At 36.8% G+C, this 23793-nt stretch overlaps 1 protein-coding gene across 2 annotated transcripts; it reads right to left on the bottom strand.

Moving 5' to 3' along the window:
* Positions 1-956: 956 nt before the first annotated feature.
* Positions 957-21936, bottom strand: LOC126827301 (coatomer subunit gamma-2). 2 transcript variants are annotated; one of them, XM_050556572.2, is made up of 24 exons: positions 21784-21936; positions 20892-20938; positions 20305-20385; positions 19708-19779; positions 19251-19330; positions 18635-18710; positions 17982-18074; positions 17255-17341; positions 16361-16477; positions 15799-15839; positions 14971-15172; positions 12592-12803; positions 11918-11990; positions 11181-11259; positions 10399-10563; positions 9504-9579; positions 8692-8795; positions 8052-8177; positions 6914-6994; positions 5588-5727; positions 4565-4733; positions 3779-3876; positions 3007-3145; positions 957-1826 (listed from the first exon to the last, which is right to left on the bottom strand). In XM_050556572.2, exons 1-24 carry the CDS (start codon positions 21818-21820, stop codon positions 1591-1593), a joined length of 2631 nt encoding a protein of 876 aa, XP_050412529.1. In that variant the 5' UTR covers positions 21821-21936; the 3' UTR covers positions 957-1590. The 2 variants fall into 2 exon arrangements, with proteins under 2 accessions (XP_050412529.1, XP_050412530.1); XM_050556573.2 differs by lacking the exons at positions 957-1826; positions 3007-3145; positions 3779-3876; ... (5 more) ...; positions 9504-9579; positions 10399-10563 and having other exon boundaries at positions 11196-11308.
* Between the last annotated feature and the right edge of the window lie 1857 nt (positions 21937-23793).

Here is a 23793-nt window from a genome sequence, read left to right as displayed (position 1 = left end):
GATACTTACATGGATGATCTGAAGCATGTGATAGATTCAATCCAAATCCCCTTGATGATCTACAGTGTGTGTGTTACGACTCAAAACCCAGTCATTGTTTAAGGTGAGGGGGGTTTATTATCATTTATTAAACCAGGAATGACCCCTAACATGCAGTTATTAATCTTAGAACCATTTCCCATACACACAACTAATCACTCTCCTTAATATCAGATCACTCTCCTTAATTTCTAAATCACTCTCCTTAATTTCTAAATCACTCTCCTTAATTTCTAAATCATTCTTCTTATCAAAACTGGGAGAGCTTTTTTAGGGGAACGATTTTTTTCAATTTGTTGATTAACGGGAGCTTTTTTCGGCTTTTCTCTAAAATACAAACAACAACAACTGAAAATCCCTTGATTTGATAGACCCAAACCCTTGATGATTTGATGATCTAAAGCGCTTGGCCCAACCCAACGCTCTTGATGATGGACAGTGCTTGCCTCAACCCAACCCAACCCCCTTGATCTACAATGTTTGTATTAAAACATATGACACTCTTCTTTCTTCAAAATGAAATGAAATGAATTTGGGTTTAACGTCCTACTGTTCTGCTCCTAACCTGGGCTAATGAAGACGGACCACATATGCCATACAGTGTGCTATAAGGGAAATTTTGCCTGGGCAGGGGCGCTACGGCCTACTCTTATATCGAATTCCAAATGCCAAGGGATCTTTTACGTGCACGGCAATGTGTACACGGGACCTCGGTTTTTCGTCCCATCCGAACGACTAGACAGCTGTCCTTGTCAGGCCCTCCGTCCTGCATCACGCCGGAAAATCAGGATGAACTTTCTCGGCCAATGCAGGGACCTCCAGCCTAGCGAGCCAGCGTCTTACCCACTTAGCCACGTGATCCCCCACTCTTCTTTCTTCACCACCCCTCTTACATGTAAAACTTGGGAACACAAACAAGCTTTGTATATATGTTTTTATTGTCTGAATTTGACATTGATCTAAAGACATGAACAATAATCTTCAATCATATTAAAAGATGCATTATGTAAGCGATAAATCTGCCTCTTGCAGGTCTTTCTTTACCTTATTAGACATTAATTTATTAACATGACAAGCCTATAATTAACTCTTTAGATGATCGCCATTTAATTATTAAATTAATGATTTAATTTTAAAATGGAAAAGTGCTAAAAAAAACCACAATCAAAACTTCTAACACTGATAATGTCACTCAAAGTATAATTTGAATGAGATTTTTAATATATTAATTAATTTTGAATTATCTATTCTGGAACTATTATAGCAAGAACGACCAGCTCTTTATCTAAATCTTACATAATGTATCTTTTAGTTATTTAGATTTTTTCAAATATTGATTTATAGAATTTTCTTTGATAATTTTCTAATTTTAGCGTATTGATAAAAAATGTAATTCTTCGAACATGTTTTGTAGATTTCGCGCTTAATGAATTGACATTATTAGATACATGATTATATATTTTATTTGACATAAAAAGATTATTTACAATGAAACAATTTTACTAATAGTCCAATTAAAAAAAAAAAATATATATATAGAGAATTAAATATTTAGGCTATAGCTGTAGCAAGGACTTCGGACACATTAGGATCTGTTGATCGGACTGTCAGTTGCATCGTCACACCACTGTCGTCAGTCAGTGCCAACTTGGCTCGTACAAGTGCATCATGTCCGCCACGGAAAACTCCGGCAAGATAAAGGGTATGCGATGATTTCCCGTCAGGAACTTTGTCGGACCTTTCGCACGGCTGCATTCCGAGATACTGGATGATATTCTTAACAGCTTCTGTAGAGTTAAAAAAAAAAAACAACATTTGTTATTTTAATCAACATTTGTACAATCTTTAGTTCGTTCATTTTTGATTTCTCAACATTATCAAGTGAAAACGCAATCTATTTTAAAGAAACAAATCAACATTGAGGCTGTCGTTTCCCACCTCAATAAGTAAATGACAATCATTAATTATTTGCTCATTTATCTTATCATAAAGTAATGAGCAATCAAACTGCTTACCACTCTGCCTAAACGTCAACAGAAAGTGCTCCGGATTAAATTTAGTCAAAGTATTGATGTAATGAAACTATATACCAAGTTTCATCACTCTCATTGAATTAGAATCAGAGTTATGGTGTTCCATGACAAATGACCCCCCCCCCCCCCCCTTAGACTAATGGGGGAAATACTGATCATCTAATTCAGTCAAGACATTCACCTAATGAACATTTTACCCCATTTAGAAGCAGAGATAGTGAGTTCCAAAACTATGATGGACAGATAGACCCATTTTAATAGTCCAGTGCTTTCCTTGAAAAGGGGGGGGGGGGAGAGACAATAACTGATACACGGTTACTTAACACCTCAACATTGTCATCGATATACATATAACTTCTGACATTGACAAACAGAAGAATTTAGGCTTTTAATGACATACAGGTAGACTGACTGATATAGAGTAGGCTATCAAGGCATCATGAAAACAAATTCAATAATTGTTATCCATATTGTCAAGTATCGTTTCGCAAGTGCCTGTCCTTTGTCTAACACATTTTTTTTTTTTTCATTTTCATTCCTTGATATTTTTAATAACTGTACCAAACATATTTGAAAATGTCAGATTCTAGTTCATTTCTCTGTGACAGAAAAAAGAAATGAAATCTTTTATTATTTGTGGGAGAGAGGGAGTTTAATGTCCAAACGACACAAAGTAGGTCATTTCGGGAATAACATATAGTTCAAGTTCATTTCACTAATTCATTTGTGTGTAGAGGTCTTTAGCAGTGGGAGTAAACCGGAGGACCCAGAGAAAACCCACAAGGCTGGACAGGCGACCCTACTCCTTGTCACGTACAAGCAGGCAATGAACAGTTGTCACAGATTTTGTCAAGTACAAATTATAATGTGTCTTCTGTCTGGGCTTGACTATTTGTATCCCAGTAAGCAGTGTTGAGTAACATGTTTAACATACCTTCAAGTGTAGACATAGACGATAGAGCGTATGTATCTTCTAATTCATTCTCTGGACCAACTTCTTCCCATGATGCACCAAAGTTAGCTTTAATAACTTTCTGTACGTGATCGGCAACATTCACCTCAACATCCTCCAACTAAAATATAAACAAACAAAATATTAGACAAACAATTCACTTTGAAGTAGTCAACATTAATTCCCTTGACTGACAAAGAAACGGAACAGGGTTGAACGTCTTATTTTTCTTTCTTATTCAAATACGTTTTTTTTTTTCTTCTGCTGGTTGGGTGCCGCAATGGTTTTTCGTTTAAAAAGTCTCAGATACGAAACATTGCATGGCGTTAGAAGAACCAGTTAATTGTCAGAGGTGGGACCTGTTGGGCTGACAAGGAAAGTTTGTCTGGATCTTTAGGTGGGAATTCGAAGATGAGTGGATGGAAATCTGCCCCCCCCACACACACACATTGCATGCAAAACAACAGAAATGGAAATTATCTCTAAAAATTGTGTTAACAAAACTTTAAATGTCATACACTTCTCCAGCTTGTCAGAATTGTAGACTGACTTACTGCCCTTATACAAGGGTTAATTATTGATGTTTTATATATGAAACTTGCTAAAATAGTACAGTATAGAAAGTACAGTATAAGCGCATTAAACTGGTTTCTAAACCACCCTCATATTATGTAAATAATCAGTATTAACACACTTTATAAATGACGATATTATTATTTTACAAGACAGAAAGTTGCCATTTTGGATTACATACCACATATTCATCTTCGTAGCCTTCGTCGTCAGGTTCTCCCGTATTGGGGTCGCAATCCTTCACGATAAATTTTAATGTACACGTAAATGTTCCAGTCACTGAAAATACAAAAAAAAGCTAATTCATCTAACAATTATGCAATCTAATTAAAATACTGATCTACAGTATACTGCGATTCGGTTTTTTTATACTTTCGATTGCCTCCATTACATGAAGATCTGACCCGTTGTAGTGGGAGTTTGTTGTCAGTGGTCATACATTGCCTTTTGACAGACATTTGACCAGTGCTTAACAAATCGCCTCAACAGACCGTTTCATTGGCTATTCCCTCACATCAACCAGAATGCCTGTTATATAACAACTCTTTCAGATCCTAGTGTAGTAAAGACAAGTAAAACGAAATTTTGAACAATAAAAAATGAAATAGGATCTGTGTTTTAATCAGATTGGTCAAGATTGAAACCATACAGGTAAGTTTTTTTTATCTCATTATGTTAACACAGATATAACTGCTAAGTTTCTTTTTTTTTACTTATATGCAGTGTACAAGGCAAGGGAACTCAGTTACTGTTAGTCCATCCAAATGACTAGTCCATCCATCATCACTGATAAGTTGAAACAACACCAACTTATCAATTCGCTTGTATGTAGCAGTCTTTTAGCTGTGAGAGGAAACCCGGATAAACCCACGAGGTTAGACAGATGACCCTACTCCTTGTCACATACAAGTGGGAAATCTAAACCACGTCTCGTGTGATCTGCATACGTATATATATTATAACCTACCTGAGGTTGGTTCTTCAGGTAATCTAACGAGTGTATAGGTAGTACCAGGTTTATCGTAAGGGAGATTACTACAATGTATATATTTCATTACTTCAAACCCGTCTGAACCATCCATATGAACCGAAACATTCTCTAGCAGTTGATCATTCAACGTGTTCGTACAGTCAAACTAAAAATAAAATTAAAAAATTAAAAAATTAATACACAACCACAATGAGTATTAAAATATTTCCCCTTCTTCCCTTTTAAATTTTTCATTCATTTTGAATAAATTCCAGTGGTTCACCAAAACTTTATTTTACTGGTACTCTATTTAAACTAGCCAATCAAGATTTGAAAAGTCAAGATGATGGCTATTTTCATTACAATTAACACTGGTATATTTATGTTTAAGATAAAGACATTCAGATGGTACGAAAAAGCAATTTCCTGTGTACACATCGGCATGCACATAAAAGATCCCTCGACAGTTGGAATTCAATATAATAGTATGTCAAATTTCCCTCATAGCACACTGTATGGTGTATACCCATCTTCATTAGTCCATTTGATAGATGTAGAATTTGTCTTTTTATTTGGCCACCCGATACTTTGACAGAATAAAACACTCTCTTCACCATCTGATTTATATCAAGTTATGTCTGAGAACTATAATTTTTGTTTACGGTATCCATGGCTTTATTACAAAGTGACTTGCAGAGAAATGCTCTGTATGACTCGTCCAACCAGCTCCAAAATAAACCAAGTCAGAATTTGTATTTCTCAGAAATCACTACTGGGCTAATAAAGACGGGATTACGCCATACAGTAGACAGCGTTGCTACGGCCTACTCTTGTATCAAATTCCAACTGCCAAGGGATCTTTTACGTGCACACCGATGTGTAAACAGGGCCTCGTCCACCACCAACACGTGGGATAACAATAAACTGTATATTACCTGTAATACTAGATAATGACTAAATGTATGTTTATTTATTCCCCCGCCCCCCCCTGATATCAGATAACAATAAACTGTATATTACCTGGAATACTAGATAATGGCTAAATGTGTGTTTAATACATTGTACCACATACTCAGTCTCGGATTCTGTTAACTCTATTGGTTGAGATGATCGGAATAATGGTCCTAAGTTAGCCAGCTCTGGTACAGCAGATAGTTGTTCTATTCAAATACAATAAAATATAAATTATTTCAATGGCGTTTAATAATTGAAGTGTAAATACACAGGTCAAATTTCTAGAGAGAGAGAGAGAGAGAGAGAGAGAGGGAATAACAGATAGTTGTTTTGTTTAAATACAATAAAATATAAATTATTTCACTGACATTTAATAACTGAACTGTAAATACGTAGGTTATAATTCAGTAGAATAGAATTAATGTTTATTATTATTACTTGATAAATACGAGGAAGTCTAGATGAAATGTTGTTCAGTAATTATATTGTAGACACATGTACATACTAAACATACGCTATTCGTCTATTATTAGCTCCGCATGAGAACAGACATTAAGATAGCTCGAAAACTCTGAGTATACGTCAATAATTTTGAGAAATATTTATTTCGCTTCAATTTAATATCATTAAAAAAGTTTATTTAATCTTTGTGTGTATGACAGATGTGAAGCGGATTAGAACAGCATTACAAATACTAAATGTTGGATATGGTGGCCATTTAGGACAGAGATCTATTCTCGATGTAGATAGTTGTCTGTGTGCAGTATTATGTATATAAAGACTAAATAAGCCTATATGAAACATCGCTCACAGTCGAAATGTCGCACAGCAATAGAGAAATGAAATGAAATGAAATGGGGTTTAACGTCCTACTGTTCTGCTCCTAACCTGGGCTAATGAAGACGGGCATACGCCATACAGTGTGCTATGAGGGAAATTTTGCCCGGACAGCGGCACTACAGCCTACTCTTATATCGAATTCCAACTGCCAAGGGATCTTTTACGTGCACGCCAATGTGTACACGGGACCTCAGTTTTTCGTCCCATCCGAACGACTAGACAGCTTTCCTTGTCAGGCCCTCCGTCCTGCATCACTGACAAGGGAGAACCACGCCGGAAAATCTGGATGAACTTTCTCGGCCAATGCAGGGATCGAACACCCGACCTCCAGGCTAGCGAGCTAGCGTCTTACCCACTTAGCCACGTGATCCCCACAGCAATAGAGAGAGATAGAGTAGAAATAAACAATTATTGTATTCCATTGATAAAGATCGTAGAAACGTGGTCGAAATTTTCCTTTTACATTATCTAATTTTTAACTATTATAGCAAGAACAGCCAGCCCTTTATCTAAATCTATGGAATACAATTATTGGTAACCATAGTAACTAACCTGCGTAAACATCTACACGTGAAGCAACTGGTTTGTCCACAGTTTTACTCATTCCCATATCTCCTGTATCACGAGATGTCACTGAAAATAGAATCATTTATAAACATGGCTACATAGAAATCAAATAATAGAGAGAGATGGAAAAAAATATTCTATATTATTTTTGTACATTTCAATTTTTTTGTATGAATAGTGAAATTTGTTTGTCTGATGATTTTAATAATTATAAAATATTACTTATAAAAAAAAGATTGTTATACAGAGAGGCAGAGAGAGGAACAGGGGTTAACGTCCACTCAACACAAACTAGGACATTTCGGGACTAACACATGGTTCAATTTTATTTTAATAGTTCGCTTGTATGTAGGGGTCTTTAGCAGTGGGAGGACCCGGAGAAAACCCACAAGGTTTAACAGGCTAACATACTCCTTGTCACATACAACCAGGGAATCGAAACCACGCCAGTTGACTCAATGACAGACATTATGAATCAATGTGCACACACGCTAACCATTCAGCCGCCCCCCACACACAAATAATAGGAATGGCCATCAACACAATACTGATTGTAAAAAGGAGACTTTTACCCAGGCAGCAGCTTTTCATAAAGTGTTCTTTAGAATCGGAAAATCATTGGATATTTTAATGCGCAGATCAGAAGCAAGGCTTTGCTTTCACAAAGCATTCTAATACTTAAGATTCTTAACTTACACGTCACCGGGAAAGCTTCATAATTTTTTTTTAAATAATGCAAGTAATTAACACTATCACAGAGGTAATATTGACATTCGGGTTTGTTTTAAACTTATGGAAAGTCTATGTTGACATAATTTCTAACATTATTTAAAAAAAATTATGAAGCTGTCCCGGTGTGAGGAGAGAAGAGAGAGAGAGAAATGGGGTTTAAGTCCACTCGACACAAACTAGGTCATTTCGGGACTAACATATGGTTCAATTTTATTTCAAAAATTCGCTTGCGCGTAGGGGTCTTTAGCAGTGGGAGGAAACCAGATTTCCCGGTGACCTGTAAGTCTGAGAATATTATTTTGTGACCGGGTCCAGGACAAGAGAATATTCAAGAGAAATCCAGTAAGCCATGTATATGATTAGTCAATGAGAACTATATCTCAACTCCTACCTGTTTTCTGTTCTGTCATTGTTTGAGTTGCTAGTGGCACAGATTTTAGATCAAATGGAGTTTCAGATGGTTCTAGGGTGTAATTATGTACAGCTCTTTCTAAACCAACCACAGAAACTTGTAAACCTGTAAAATACATACATACAAGGTAAATAAATATAGACAAATTCAAGATCCCAGAATCAGGGGAGCAACAGTGGCTCAGTGAGTAAGACGTTGGCTTGCTAATTTGGAGGTCCCGTGTTTGATCCTTGCGCTGGTCGAGAAAGTTGATCAGGATTTTCAGCCATGGTTCCCAGTGGGGCAGAACAGAGGGTTTGGGAAGGGACAGCTGTCTAGTCGTTCAGATGGCACGAAAAACTTTGGTTCTGTGTACACATTGGAATGCACGTAGAAGATTCCTTAGCATTTAGAATTCAATATAACAGTAGGCCATAGTGCTGCTGTTCGGGCAGCTCGTATTCATGAGTCCAAACATTGCTTTATAATACTAGAATACATTCACTATCACTACAACTCATTTTGAATAAACATACCGTTTAGAATATAGGCAGACTTCAATAAAACATACTATTTAGAATGTAGGCAGAGTTTAATAAAACATACTATTTAGAATATAAGCAGAGCTCAATAAACATACCGTTTAGAATGTAGGCAGAGTTCAATGATTTCTGTTGTTGTTTTAAGATGCTTACGTAGAAAGTTGCACGATCTCGAACCTCGTCGTCTGTATCCAACTGACATCTAGAATATAAAATACAACATTTTACAATATAAGACCTATAGAATTATTCTCATAAAATATACACAGACAGAACAGGGGCCTGTTTCACGAAATTTTAACGAAGATAAAATACAAATTTTAGTAATTTGATTGGATAATATTAGATTGATTTTAGTGCTTAGCCAATCCAAATTGAAGTATCAACTAAAATTTGGATTTTATCTTTAGTCATGACTAGGAGAAACAGGACCCGGAAATTTTTCACCTGGTCCAAGACGTTTCTAGTTGGCTTTAATCATGAAATAAGGGAATGTGTCTATAATTTTTCGGATGGGACGAAAGCTCAAGGGTCAATGTATGCCACTCGAAATCAAAATGAGAGTAAAGCCGTAGCGCCAGTGTCAGAGCAAAACAAATATCATATCACACTGTATGGCATGTGCCCTGAGGGGGAGAGATAGAGAAAAATGAGGTTTAATGTGCATTCAACACAAACTAGAAGATTTTAGGACTAATATATGGTTAAATTTTATTTCAATAATTCATGTGCGGATCTGTAGGGGTTTTTAACAGTGGGAGAACCCGGAAACAACCAAAAGGTTGGACAAGCGATCCTACTCCTCTGAACTGGTGCAGAAAAGAAGGATGTGAAAGTCCATCCATGAAATATTAAATGAAAGAAAGGGATGTTAATAAACCCCACGATGAAATATTAAATGAATACAAACCGTTCTAATAGAACAACACAGCTGGGTAATAATTCATCACAATGGGCACCAAATTTAGCTATAGCACTAACAGCAGCTGTAAATATAAAGATTATCATAGTAAACCCATCAGTTGTCTCCCCTAGATTGAAACTAAGTGGGTGCTCGATAATCTGTCAGAAACATCCTGAATTTACAAAATTGCAATCGATTGACGCGAAATTCAGTCAAGTTACAGCTCTGTCAGTCCCAACAACGGAGGTGGTATGAGTAGAATCGTGACCTAATAGTAAGTGCAGGAGGACCGCACTACACCAAAAACAAAAATCTACAAGATAAACCTGCGGACAAGACAGAAAATAGACATTGCACCAAATAAACAGATATCAAATCAAGTGAATGGATCCGGGGACCATCTCTGTTGTCTTAACTGACAGAACAGTGACAGGACAGAATTCCTGTCACTAGATTACTTCAACTATCACCGTTGGTAGAGATATTTTCTTATGCCGGGATTTGAAGCTGAAACGCATGCCTCGAATGCTTAAGATAATATATCAACCACATGCCTGGTTGTTGATACATAACATATAGCAATGATAAGCTCCAGAATACATAAAAATCTTCTATTATTCGCAGTCCCACTAGAAATTTAAGATCAACGAATAAAAATCTATTGACGGTCCCAGCTGTCAAATCTTGAGGCAAGCCGTAGTTTATTTGCATACTCGGCCCATTTTCTATAGAATTCACTACCCTTGTCAATTAGACTGTCCAAGATTGTAGAAAGTTTCAAATCTCAGTTGTGAATAAATTTGTTAAAACATGAAAGGCGCAATAAAATGTTCCATAAATTATGTTTGAGCTATATAAATTGAGAATTATTATATATATATATATATGTAGTGAATATTACCTGCTCGTACAGCAGCGTTCTCCAGTATAACACGATTATATATAAATCGTATATATTTAGATGGTGATGGTGTACGAGGACCTTCACGGCCTAATAAATGTAGAATTCTGGTAGCCAGTACAGTATGTTCACAATCTTCTATAAACTCACATAGATGAGCCAAACCTGTTTAAATATAATCACAGTTTAAAGATACATTATGGAAGATTAGATAAAGAGCTGACCATTCTTGCTATAATAGTAACAAAATAGATCACGTAAAAAGAATAGGTTGAAAATTTCAGTCAAATTGCTCCACTATGAACTAAGATTTTAGCTTTTGAATTTTAGACCTAGTCTTGATCATCATTACTAAAGTCGGTACGATATAAAACAGTCTCGATTATCCATTTTTGGATTTAATCATCAATGAGAGTTCAGCAGCAGATTGGATTCAAATCCGACACATAATATGGCACTGAGAGTTGATTATGGTCTGGATAAGTTAATTAATGTCTAATTAATAATTTATACAACATTTCAGGCCTAAAGAAAAACCTACAATAGGCAGATTTAGTTCTTGCATAATGTATGTTTAATATTTTCTCCAATCTATGTAGAAGTCGGCCTGTTTAAAAAATTTAGGCCGTATAAAAACAATACACTGGTTCTCAAATTTTCTCGCATCACTTAAAAAGGGTATCATGAGATGTTTTTATTTCAAACATTAAAAACAATCTCCTTAATTACTGCTCTAACATAGGGCATCTTTAAGTTATACATTTAATAAAATAAAACTGTACCTGCTTCTTTAGCTTCTGGATTTTCTTCAATGACTGTAATAATACAATCAACTATAGCTCTTTTATAATCAAAACCTCCCTGTAATAATAATACAATCAACTATAGCTCTTTTATAATCAAAACCTCCCTATAATAATAAAACATCTCTTATAATAAACCCTCCCTCTTATAATAAAATCTCCCTTTAATAATAAACCCTCCTTCCACATAAAAACTCCCTATAATCTTATGTACAATGTATGTTCTGGGAGTTGTCTGTACCTCAGCAGATTCACCCCCATGAGAATTTTGTGTAATAAGTTATATGTCAACTGAATATGATGCAATCTGAACACTATGACAGGAGGATGCTGTTCCATGTCAGTAGATTGTAATACGATCAACTCAGAATGTTTCCGACTGACAATCGATACTGATACAGCATTCGTTCTGATCATATGAAATGGGGTTTAACATCCTACTGTTCCGCTCCAAACTGGGCTAATGAAGACGAGCATACGCCATACAGTGTGCTGTGTCCTACTCTTATATCGAATTCCAACTGTCAAGGGATCTTTTACGTGCACGCCAACGTGTACACAGGAGCTCGGTTTTCGTCCCATCCGAATGACTAGACAGCTGTCCTTGTCAGGCCCTCCGATCATATAATTATTGATGTCAGTAAATAACTGTTTATGAAATATGAAATTATTTAAATAAATTGAATATATGACAAGGGCAAATAACTCTAACTTACCTCGTCTCGTAACATGGAAGATAAAAATGTCATCAATACATTGTGTTTACGGGGAAACTTAGCACACAGAGATCTGAAAACATAAATATTATTTTTATTTCATGTAGACACTATCAAATTTTATGCTTTCTGATATGTTCTTTGAGAGAGAGACAAATGGGGATTTAACATCCACTTGACACATACTAGATCATTTCGGGACTAACATATAGGTCAATTTTATTTCAATAATTCTCCTGAAGAAAAGTAAGAATTTTAGGAAGGGGACCCTACTTCTTGTCATTGTATACAGTCCATTTGACAGACACCCATCCCATTGCCTCTTCAACAAGATTGATCAAAGGGAACTAAAATCATTACTTGAGTTACTTCCCTTATTGTTTGTTTTCATTTTAAATGAATCCTGTATCACTACAAGCCCGGGACTGTACAGCTCAATGAACGCTTACGACTAGCCCTGATTTTCATTCCCTTGATCTGATATGTACATTTGCTGTTTGTGGTGCCTGTATATATTAACAAAAGATTTGGTTTGTGTAATTGTTTGTGTATAGTGCAGTTCCCCTGAACTTACTATTAACAAAAAATTAAAAATTGCTTAGAACCAGTACATAGTGATAAATGGTACTATTTAACGAATGTGTATTCCTAAAGGAGAGAAACTCCATACATACCTGATAGCATGAACTACAACTATTTTAAATTCATCAGAGATTTCAGACATAAATGATGAAATCTGTTTCATTAGACGATCAACACTTGATTCGTTACCAGTTTTAAGTAACGTTGTGATAGCGAGGGTGGCGATACTTCTGTTGACATCAGTGATTAAACTTTCAAGATCAAGGTTACATGCTGTCACAGCAGCTGGATGTTTCATAGCAACCTAATAAAATAAAGTCATGTCATTCGGTTTATCATCATCATTATTCTTAATACATACTTCTATAGATCACAACTGCCACAAAGACATATTATAAAACAAGACACTGTTACATTTACATAACCAAATGGAATAAAATCTATCTATCCATACTAATATTTGTGATTGTCGTTTGTCTGTTCAGGGTTGGTAGCTACACTAGGGATGTCCCGAGGCTGAAATTTGGTGAATAGGGGTAGCTGCGGCAGAGGAGTAACATTGGCCAGATGGCGATCGACTACCACTTTCAGTTTCAAAGATATGCTACTTCCAGTTTATGGCAATATCTGTGCTATGCCGGGTCAACCGCTAGTACTTGATAAACATAACGCTAACGCTACAATATACGTCCACATTCCAATTCTGCTTTGATTGACAAGGTACTTTGTCAAGAAGGCTAGGCTTTTGGTTTGTTTAGCGTTGAGGGTCGTGCATCAACATCAATAGTTCCTGTCCTTAGAGTATAACTTATTAATAAGTATACCAAGATAATGCATTCAGAATTGTGCCTTTCACATTCCAAAGGCAAAAAGTGGGCGTGACTCTGCTCCTGGGGGTTGAGACATTCACCAAAATCAATAGTGGACTCCCTAAGGCAATAAGGAATACATATGCCAAGTACCGAGCGGTATAAGGAATATGTATTTTAAGTTTCAAGATGATCGATTTAGAATTGTGGCCTGTAGGCGACACACAAAAAGAAAATTGGCATGGCTCTGCCCCTGGGGGTTGGGCATGTAGGGCCTACTCCAAATGATAAGGATGTTCCAAATGATAGGAATGTTCCTTAGGGTACAAAGAATAAGTATATAAAGTGTGGCTCTGCCCCTGGGGGTTGGGCATGTACCCCAAACGATAGGGATGTTCCTTAGGGTACAAAGAATGTGTATGCAAGATTATAAGTTAAGAAATGTGGCCTGTAGACGACAAACAAACAAATACTAGAAATGGGCGTGGCTCTGCCCCTGGGGGTCGGGCATGCACCAAAAACAATAGGGATCTTCCTTGGGGTATAAGGAATAAGTATACCAAGTTTGAAGAAAATCCAGTAAGAATTGCGCCCTGTAGGCGACACAAAGACACACGAAAAGAAAATGGGAAATGGGCGTGGCTCTGCCCCTGGGGGTTGGGCATGTACCCCAAACGATAGGGATGTTCCTTAGGGTACAAAGAATGTGTATGCAAGATTATAAGTTAAGAAATGTGGCCTGTAGACGACAAACAAACAAATACTAGAAATGGGCGTGGCTCTGCCCCTGGGGGTCGGGCATGCACCAAAAACAATAGGGATCTTCCTTGGGGTATAAGGAATAAGTATACCAAGTTTGAAGAAAATCCAGTAAGAATTGCGCCCTGTAGGCGACACAAAGACACACGAAAAGAAAATGGGCGTGGCTCTGCCCCTGGGGGTTGGGCATGCACCCCAAACGATAGGGATGTTCCTTAGGGTACAAAGAATGTGTATGCAAAGTTTCAAGATTATTAGTTAAGAAATGTGGCCTGTAGACGACAAACAAACAAATACTAGAAATGGGCGTGGCTCTGCCCCGGGGGGTCGGGCATGCACCAAAAACAATAGGGATCTTCCTTGGGGTATAAGGAATAAGTATACCAAGTTTGAAGAAAATCCATGAAGAATTGCGCCCTGTAGGCGAACCACAGACACACACACACACACACACACACACACACACACACACACATACACACATACACACACACACACACACAGACAGGGGCGACGGCATAATACGTTCACATTATGAATGTGGACGTATAAAAATCAGAGTTCAGTTGGAAATAAAATGGGGTTTAATGACCACTCGTTTATCATTTTTGGACTATCAGGGGATCTTAAATGTGATGCCAATGCTATACACAGGACTTGTTTTCGTCTGATCCAAAGGCTCTCCCTCTGCACCACTGACATGAGAAACCAGGTTGTCAATTCTTGGGGAACTTTCTCGGTCCAACACTGGAATTAAAACTGTGAATCCCTGATTAGTGAGCCAGCATCATACTCATCAAATCACCGTGGCCCCAGAGGGTAGTTAACTTAAGTATTTATCTAATCGGATATAACTTTTACGTAAAAGTCTAAGAGATCGTTTGCCTATAAATCTCTACGGACCTTATTGAGAGTTCGAACCGCAGCAAATCGTAAAGTAGGTTTTGGTGAACCACAGAAGAGTTGGAGAACGGAGACAGCAGGAGCAAGATCTTTAGCTGTTGTATTCTTCATATTAACAATAGCATGAGCAGCTTCATATATAACCATCTCATTCTTATGACGTAGACAATTCTCAATAAAATCAAACATTGGACTCTCAGATCTGTAATAGCAATTATCAGAAATAAGAAATATTTAACTATTTAACTGAATAACAATACATACTTTTGGTGCTCAAGTTGAAGCAGCCATTTTCTGAATGTTTTTCTTAGCGAAGTTGCCATAAGTCTTTAAGCTAAGTGTTATAAGTCTTTTAGCTATAATGTAAGTGTTATAAGTCTTTTAGCTAAATTTTGCAAGTCTATAGCCATATTCTGTATGGTCTATAACCTTTTGCAAACATTGAAAACTCCTTTTTTACACGCATATCAAATACATGTATTTTAAAACTCTTATGATTACTTTTAATGATGAAATAGTTTTCCAACATCTCTATTTTAAACGCATATCAAATATATATATTTTAAAACTCTTATAATTACTTCCAATGATAAAATAGTTTTCCCGACCTCTAGTTACTGTGTCTTTGTTTACCAGGAAATATGAGATAAATCAATTAAAGAAGGATTAATGGGAAGAGAATGTATTTTTGAATAGGTCTACAGTGAAATCGGTGTCTCTGGTAGGTCAAGTTACTTCCTACATACAACCAATGTGAAAAGAATGTGTATGTAAAATGAATTCACGGTTTAGCATATGTTTCTAAAGATATGTAAAATGATTTCCTACCCTGCATCTTCTTCTTCAATTAATTTACTGGCAATACGGATCTGAAATAAAATAAATATGGAAATGAAATGGGGTTTAACGTCCTACTGTTCTGCTACGACTGGCCTAATGAAAATAGGCATACGTCATACTGTGTACTATGAGAGAAATATTACCCGGGCAGCGAAACTTAGGCCCACTCTTATATAGAATGCCAAACGCCAAGGGATTATGCATGCAAATGTATACACGGAACCTCGGTTTACCGTCCCATCTGAACGACTAGACAGCTGTCCTTAACATAAATATGGTATAAAAATATAAGAGTCTTCTTACAGTGACATACAATGATTACTGGTCATTGTTTAATGTATCTGTTAACACAAACTCACATCAACAAATTTGAACAGTTTACTGGATAATAGGTGCTATATAAATACATTATTATTATTATTATCACAGTCTCAATCAAATCAAATTGTAAACAGAAGACAGTTATGGTCACAAAATAAGACACTAAATTTTTTTTAGGATAATGGAAAGTGTTAAATCATATAAAAGTAGATGTATAGAGAGTACTTACCAATAAACAATATGCATACGGTGATCGTAGAGAATGTTTACTAAATTTAGTCACCAACTTGTTGACGGCTAATTTATCCTTCTTACGAATATGATATAATAACCCCAACGCATGATACTGAAAACATATAATATACAAATATCATTCCGAATACCAGATAATATATAAATTACAGACATATTACTGAATACAAAATCAAAAAATATTATTGTAAAATGAATTGCCAATCATGACAGCTTTAGGCAAGCTTTCAATGCATGTGTTTTCACCAGCAGAAAAACACAGATTTTCCGTGCTCCATTTTTGTAAAATTCCATGGGTATAGAACAATTGTTGTAATGTTTGGGGAATCCTACGTAAATGACAGTAAATGACGTTATGATTGTGGATTTCTCTTTACAGCACAGAGCTTGACGTTGTTTATGTTCAGTAGCAGCATTTTTATTAAAACACCATGTCCAAAAAGTCTGCCATTTGCAAGCTGGATTAGCAAAAGTGAGAGCCGTTGATTGAACAGATCTGTGGTTGTACGCCAGAATGTAAACACCCGCACGCACTCTTTGCAAGAAAAAAATGCTAGCAAAAAGTGTGTCATTGAGAGAGAGAGAGAGAGAGAGAGATGGGGTTTAACGTCCACTCAATACAAACTAGATCATTTCGAGACTAACATTTGGTTCAATTTTATTCCAATAATTCGCTTGCTCGTTGGGGTCTTTAGAAGTGGGGGGAGGAAACCGGAGGACCCGGAGAAAAGCCACAAGGTGGGACAGGCGACCCTGTCAATGAGTTGACTCATTGACAGACCTTATGATACAACGTACGTGCTTACAATTCAGCCATCCAACCCCCTCATAGACAAAGAAATAATAGGTCCGGTTGATGAAGACTACCTACCTGTACCATCATGTTGTCGCTATTCACAGCTTCTTGAGCTTCGTTTACCCAACGTTTCGTAACTTCCTGACTCACATGACTTAAATGCTGGAAACAAAATAAAAGTAGGATATAAATCAGCTGTTTTTTTGCACGAGAAAAACGGAATGACATGATCAAACTGGAACAAGACCACCGTTGTTAGATAATGTAAGAGATAATACAAGACTTCTGCCAACTAGCTCTGATCAGGGTCTGGCCAAGATTCCCCAACCGTTATAGTTTAGGAACCATAATCCTGACAAAATGATTCAACGAAAGAAATGAAATGAGGTTTAACATCCTACTGTTCTGATCCTACTGAGCTAATGAAGACAGGCATATCTCAAGCAGTGTGCAATGAGGGAAATTTTGAAAGAGGCAGCGATGCTATGGTCTATTTTTATATCAAATTCTATCTGTATGGGGATCTTTTAAATACAAGCGTTAGAACTAGTAAGTGAAATAATACCCAGTTTAATATCACAATTAATCATTTATTGGAGATTTCTAAGGAAAAACAATAAAGTTGGGAAAATCTGGATATCACAATTAATCATTTATTGGAGATTTCTAAGGAAAAACAATGAAGTTGGGAAAAGCTGGATATTCGTTGGAGGAGTCACATATTTTATTACAAGACAATGCACTTAACACTGTAGTCCAAATTAACAAAGAACAAACTGTACATGTAAAAAAAGAATCTTACCAAAGATGAAACAAGGGCAGCACTGGAAACAGCAGAAACTTTATCTACTATAGCTTGTTTCATATAACGTTCTATACTCTGTAACATCATGTGCTGTAACATTCAACCAAATATATAAGAATATAGGAAGCTTTCTGACAATTGATTGTTTTTGTTTATAAAGTTTATGATAAAATAATGTTGAGAAAATCTATATTTTTAAAATACCTATAATAACTATCTTATTAAAGATACATTAGGGGAGATAAGATAAAGAGATGGCAGTTCTTGCTATAATAGTTACAAACTAGACAGTGTAAAGGTAATTTGCTGAAAATTTCAGTCAAATTGATCCACTATGAGCCGAGAAAGAAGCGGGTGAAATTTTTGCATAGTCTCGGTCATCATTACTAAAATCATTAATATAAACAGCATAGTCTCGATTATCCACTTTTTCTGATTTAATTATCTTTGGCCGTTAGCGGCATATAGGAATCTGATCCAGCCTACATCGAAGGCTAGCCTTGACATCGAGAGTTTATTATGGTCTGGATAAGTTAATTAATGTCTAATTGATAATTTAGATAACATTTCAGGCCTAAAGAAAGACTTGTAATAAGCAGATTTTGCTCTTGCATAATGCATGTTTAAGTTAATAGTGAAAGGATACTTACATCTGTAATAGAACATAAAGCTCTAATAGAAGGACCACGAAACTGATCTTCTTTACCAGTCATATCCTTCATTAAACTAAAAATAAATAAAATTTATTTAACAAATAAAGAAGACGGACATAGCCATACAGTGTGCTATGAGGTAAATTTTGCCCGGTCAGTGGCACTACGGCCTGCTCTTATATCGATGTGCTATGAAGTTAATTTAGTCCGGAGAGAGATAAATGGGATTTAATGTCCACTCGACACAAACTGTCATTTCGGGACTAACATATGGTTCACTTTTATTTCAATAATTTGCTTGCGTGTAGGGATCTTTAGCAGTGAGAGGAAACCAGAGGACAATGAGAAAATCCACGATGTTAAATTTTGCCTGGACAGCGGCGATCCTGCTCAGTTTTATTTTGCATTCCTACTGCAAAGGTTTTTTTTTACACGTGCACTAATGTGTATACAGGACTTAACAAGGGGGAACCACACCAAAAAATCTGGATAAACTTTCTCTATCAACACTAGGATCTCCAGGTTAACCAGCCAAACGTCTAACTCACTGAGCCACAGCGGCTCCAATATTAACTAAAATGGTAACTGTAATAGTAAGATTATATTAGCATACCTGCTGGTGACAATGATGACATCATTGGCTATTTTTGACATTTCTTTAATTCCTAAATAAACCAATCGTCTTAAAGTTGTCTAAAAAATAAACAGTTTCAATAATAAAAATTTGACAGCCTAAATGTATGTTTTTTTTATAAATTTTACTATGAAATCGTGTAACAAAGAATAAATTGTCTTTAATATCATGTAACCAAAGGAATAAATTATTTTTGAAATTGTGTAAACAAAAGAATACATTATCTTTGAAATTGTGTGATTAAGGAATAATTTATTTGTTTTACTTCTTGAGTTTCTAGTATAATAATACATTCTTTGTCCTCAAACTTGACCATATTTTTATTTCCACGAAGCTAAAAGTTAACAGTGCAGTTTGGGGCAGTTTAAGGAGCCCTAGTTGAGGTGGTCTAAGAGGTAAACCCTAGTAAAAACACGTTTGAATAATGTTCACTTACATCTTTGGATTGGAAAAGTTTTGTCATTGCAAAAAAAGCCTCTGTTGCTTCTGTAGCTCCAATAGATTCACCCTAAAACATAGAATAGATAACAAGATAGATTACACTTTATTCCAAACAAATTAATTCATTGTTTCTTTCAAATTATTTTCAATGGTAGGTCCCTCTAAAAAGAGAAGCAATTCACACAACTGGTCACTTGTAACAGGAGATATCAGTGTCCATTTATATTTTGCTTTTAACGTTTGTGATATTTTTACTATTTGTTCATCGTAAAGAGCCATTGACCAATCTTTGTGAAAATGGCGTTAGGCCTATATCATTATGTCTGTCATTGAGTCAAATGGTGTGGTTTTGATTCCTGCTTGTATGTGACAATGGGGAAGGGTCACCTGTCCAACCTGGTGAGGTTTCTCCAGGTCTTCTGGTTTCCTCCCACTGCTAAAGACTCTTACGTGCAGGCAAATTATTGAAATAAAATCAAACCATGTGTTAGTCCCGAATAGGCCTAGTTTGTATCAAGTGGACGTTAACACCCCACTTGCTCGCTCGCTCTCTCGATAACCCTACGATCTGATTCTATATTATTGTCCTTACCTGGTTGATGAGGTAGAGGATCTTGGTTAAAATATGGCCACATCTTCGAGGATTTATAGGAGTTTCATTAAATATTCTCGCCTGAAAACAAATAGAAATATTAATATAATGGTTGCTATGTGATAAGGGAGGCAGAAATGGGGTTTTACACATTCTAACCACTAATGACAGTACATGTACTTCAAAGCAAGGGCTGCTTGGGGTGGAAGAAATAGAACAACAAAGGATAAGTAGACAAGCGAACTCCTTGTCACTTGTACATGTATGATGTCTACACATAAGCTACCCTAGTTTAAAAATATCAGTACTGGTAAATTACTGGGTACCTCAAAAATATAAATCTCTACAAAAGATAATGGAATATGCATAACTGAAACCGCCAATATTAAAGCAACCTGTTCAGATGACCAACTCTGAAAAAAAGCCTCCTCAAAAACATGTACAAAGTTGGTATTTTGTTTCATTTATCAGACTACAAAGATAAGGAAATTTATTAATCCACAGCCACTTTAAACCCACGCAACTTAGGCATCTGAGGGCCTAAATTACTAGACCAAACTCATAGTGTTATTAAAACATATAATTACCTCCTGTAATACGCTACTTTTCTCTAAATTATTGAACGGGTTGCCACCTGAAATATATTAACATTAAACCACCTTCAATTAATACAGGTAGAAGACGACAATAGCCCTACATCTTCTTAATCTTTAATAATCCATAAATCTTAAGACTTAATAAGAGCCAGATATGACAGGGATAGCAATAAAATGGGGGGTTAACGTTAACTCCTAATTTTCGGAAATGAAATGTGGTCTAACAGCTTACTTTTCTGCTCCGACTGGTCTAAAGAAGATGGTCATACATGTACATGATACAGTGTGCTATGACTATGAGGGAAATTTTGCTTGGACAGAGACGATAATGCTAACTCTTATAGCGAAATCCAACTGCCAAGGGTTCTTTTAGGTTCACACCAAATACTAATAGCCTATGTATGCGGGACCTTGCTTTTTCGTCACATCCATGACTATGCTGTCTCTTGCCCGGCACCCCTGACAAATCTGAACTACCCTGGAAAAATCAGACAAACTTTCTCGACCAATGCAATGATCGCACATGGGACCTCTGCGTTAGCAAGCCAACGACAACCTCTTGAGTCTTATTCACTGAGCCACTGTGGCTCTCCCCTACTTAACTTTTCTAACCAAGTCAAATTAGGACGGCACATTGCAATGTAGTGTGATTTCAGGAGAAATGATGCCCGGATCAATCTGAATAAAATAGGATCCAGTCTGGCTAGTGCTGTCTACATATCAAATAAATATCTAATAAAAAAAATAATAAATACCGGTAGATCTAAAAACTAAAAATAAAATCTTGTATCGTCCGGTTGATCTTTATTTTGCAGTGTAAATGCCATACCCTTCAGTCAATAGGTTTTAAATAAGAACATAATATATCGTGAAATCATATTACCGTCTTCTTCTTCTTTCTTGTCACGTTTCAGCATCATCCTCGAGTATTTATTCCACTAAATATCTGTAAAAATTGTCTAACAAGTCTAAAGAAAAAACATCAACCTTCTCCACGTCACTTTCCAGTCTGCCCATGCGCAAGGCACGTCCGGTGAATAAGAGTTATCTCGCACTCATTGGCAAGAGACCACTAACTACATGTATCGGGGATAGCCGATGACCTGGCCGGATGACGTTTTAATATCCCCAAATCAGACTGATCGCCATAGTACCGATCTGCACAATCAAAAGTACAACAGAAAATGCCCCCCCCCCACCAGATATAGATCCATTAAACTAGGGTTTTTTTTTTTTGGGGGGGGGGGGATTATAGTGGTTTAACGCGTGTGCGTGAAATCATAAGGTCTGCCATTGAGTCAAGTGTCGTGATTTCTAATCCCCGTTTGTACGTGACAAGGGATAGGGTTGTCTGTCCAACTTCGTGGGTTTTTTCCCCGGGTCCTCCGGTTTCCTCCTACTGCTAGCTAATTATTGAAATAAAATTGAACCGTATGTTAGTCCCGAAATGGACTAGTTTGTGTCGAGTGGGCGTTAACTCCATTTCTGTCTATTCTGGGACTGATGAAAATAAAAACAAATCTAACGCGGTACATAACTGAACATAACGATGTGGCTCAGAGAGTAGGACATTGGCTCACTACCCTGGAGGTATCAGGTTCGTTCTTGGAGTTGGCCGACAAAGTTCATCGGGATTTTCCCGCGTGGTTTCCCCATCTCGGTGGTGCAGAAAAGCCAAAATCCCATGTACACATTGGTGTGCACCTAACAGATTGGGATTCCACAGTAGAAGAGTAAACCGTAGCGCCGCTGTCCGGGCAACATTTCCCCCACATAGCACACATAGCGTATGGTCGCCTTCATTAGCCAAGTCCATACAGAAAAGTAGGACATTAAACCCATTTCATTTCAATTATTTATTATGAAGGATAATTCATTCGTGTTGTGTGTAAACAATTGTCAGGGAAGATACGCACGCTGTTCTAGCAGACATTATTCTGACGAGGGGATAGCCTAGATAATTTGTTTATCATACTTGTGTAAATCGCGCTATTGTCGTGTATTATTGTGTTATTAACTTTAAAGTTTCGTTAGAACGTTTGGAATGTTAACGGAGCCACGGTACGGTGGCACAGAGACTAAGACGTTGTCTCGCTAACTTGGAGCTCCCGTGTTCGATCCCTGCTTTAGCCGAGGAAGTGCATCGGGATTTTCCGCGCGGTTCCTCTTTGCCAGTGGTGCAGGACAGAGGGCCTGGCAATGGACAACTCATAGTCGTTCGGATGTGACGAAAAACCGAGGTCCCGTGTACACATTGGCGTGCACGTTAAAGAACCCTTGGCAGTTGGAATTCGACATAAAAGTAGGCCTTAGTGCCGCTGCCCAGGCAAAATTTCCTTCATTGCGCATTGTATGGCGCAGCAGAAAGATAACGAAGGTCCTGTTATTGTCCGATCATTGTAAAACATATTTTATTACGGTATATATTAACGTTTTCTCTCAACGTAATCCACAATAATAATCCCCTCAAAGGTCTACTTTTACAATATCAACCATTTTTGCAATAAAATTTCTATAATGGAAAAACTGTTGTTACTTTCATAAAAATGGATATTTAATGGAAATGATGGTACTGATGATAATATGCACAATGGAAACATCAATAATGATTCGGGAAATTATCAGGGGGACAAAATCATCATGGTGATGATGAAAATGGCAAAATAAGAAATTATTCCAAAAATGGTTGCTGCATGGCTATATCTTGATCACCCAACGATGCCTGTAGGAAATTATAACAATATATTACATTTCTGTGAAAACTTAGAGATATTGTTACATTGTGAAATGAGGTTTAACGTCCTACTGTTCTGCTCCGACTGGACGGATTAAGACGGATACGCCATATAGTTTGATATGACTGTGAGCGAGATTTTGCCAGGAAAGCGGTTTG

Source organism: Patella vulgata, chromosome 7 (genome assembly GCF_932274485.2).
Source record: "Patella vulgata chromosome 7, xgPatVulg1.2, whole genome shotgun sequence".
Taxonomy (NCBI): Eukaryota; Metazoa; Mollusca; class Gastropoda; family Patellidae; genus Patella; species Patella vulgata.
Note: the sequence above shows the minus strand (reverse complement) of the source record. Positions and strands in the feature narration are given on the sequence as shown.

What these genes read in the sequence shown, in the direction of transcription:
- LOC126827301 (XM_050556572.2), bottom strand. Translation starts at nt 21,820, where the DNA reads ATGATGCTGAAACGTGACAAGAAAGAAGAAGAAGACG. An exon ending in TCCTCTACCTCATCAACCAG is followed by an intron (nt 19,780 to 20,304) that starts GTAAGGACAATA and finishes TCTATGTTTTAG; the next exon opens with GGTGAATCTATTGGAGCTAC. An exon ending in ACCTGAAGAACCAACCTCAG is followed by an intron (nt 3,877 to 4,564) that starts GTAGGTTATAAT and finishes TTGTATTTTCAG; the next exon opens with TGACTGGAACATTTACGTGT.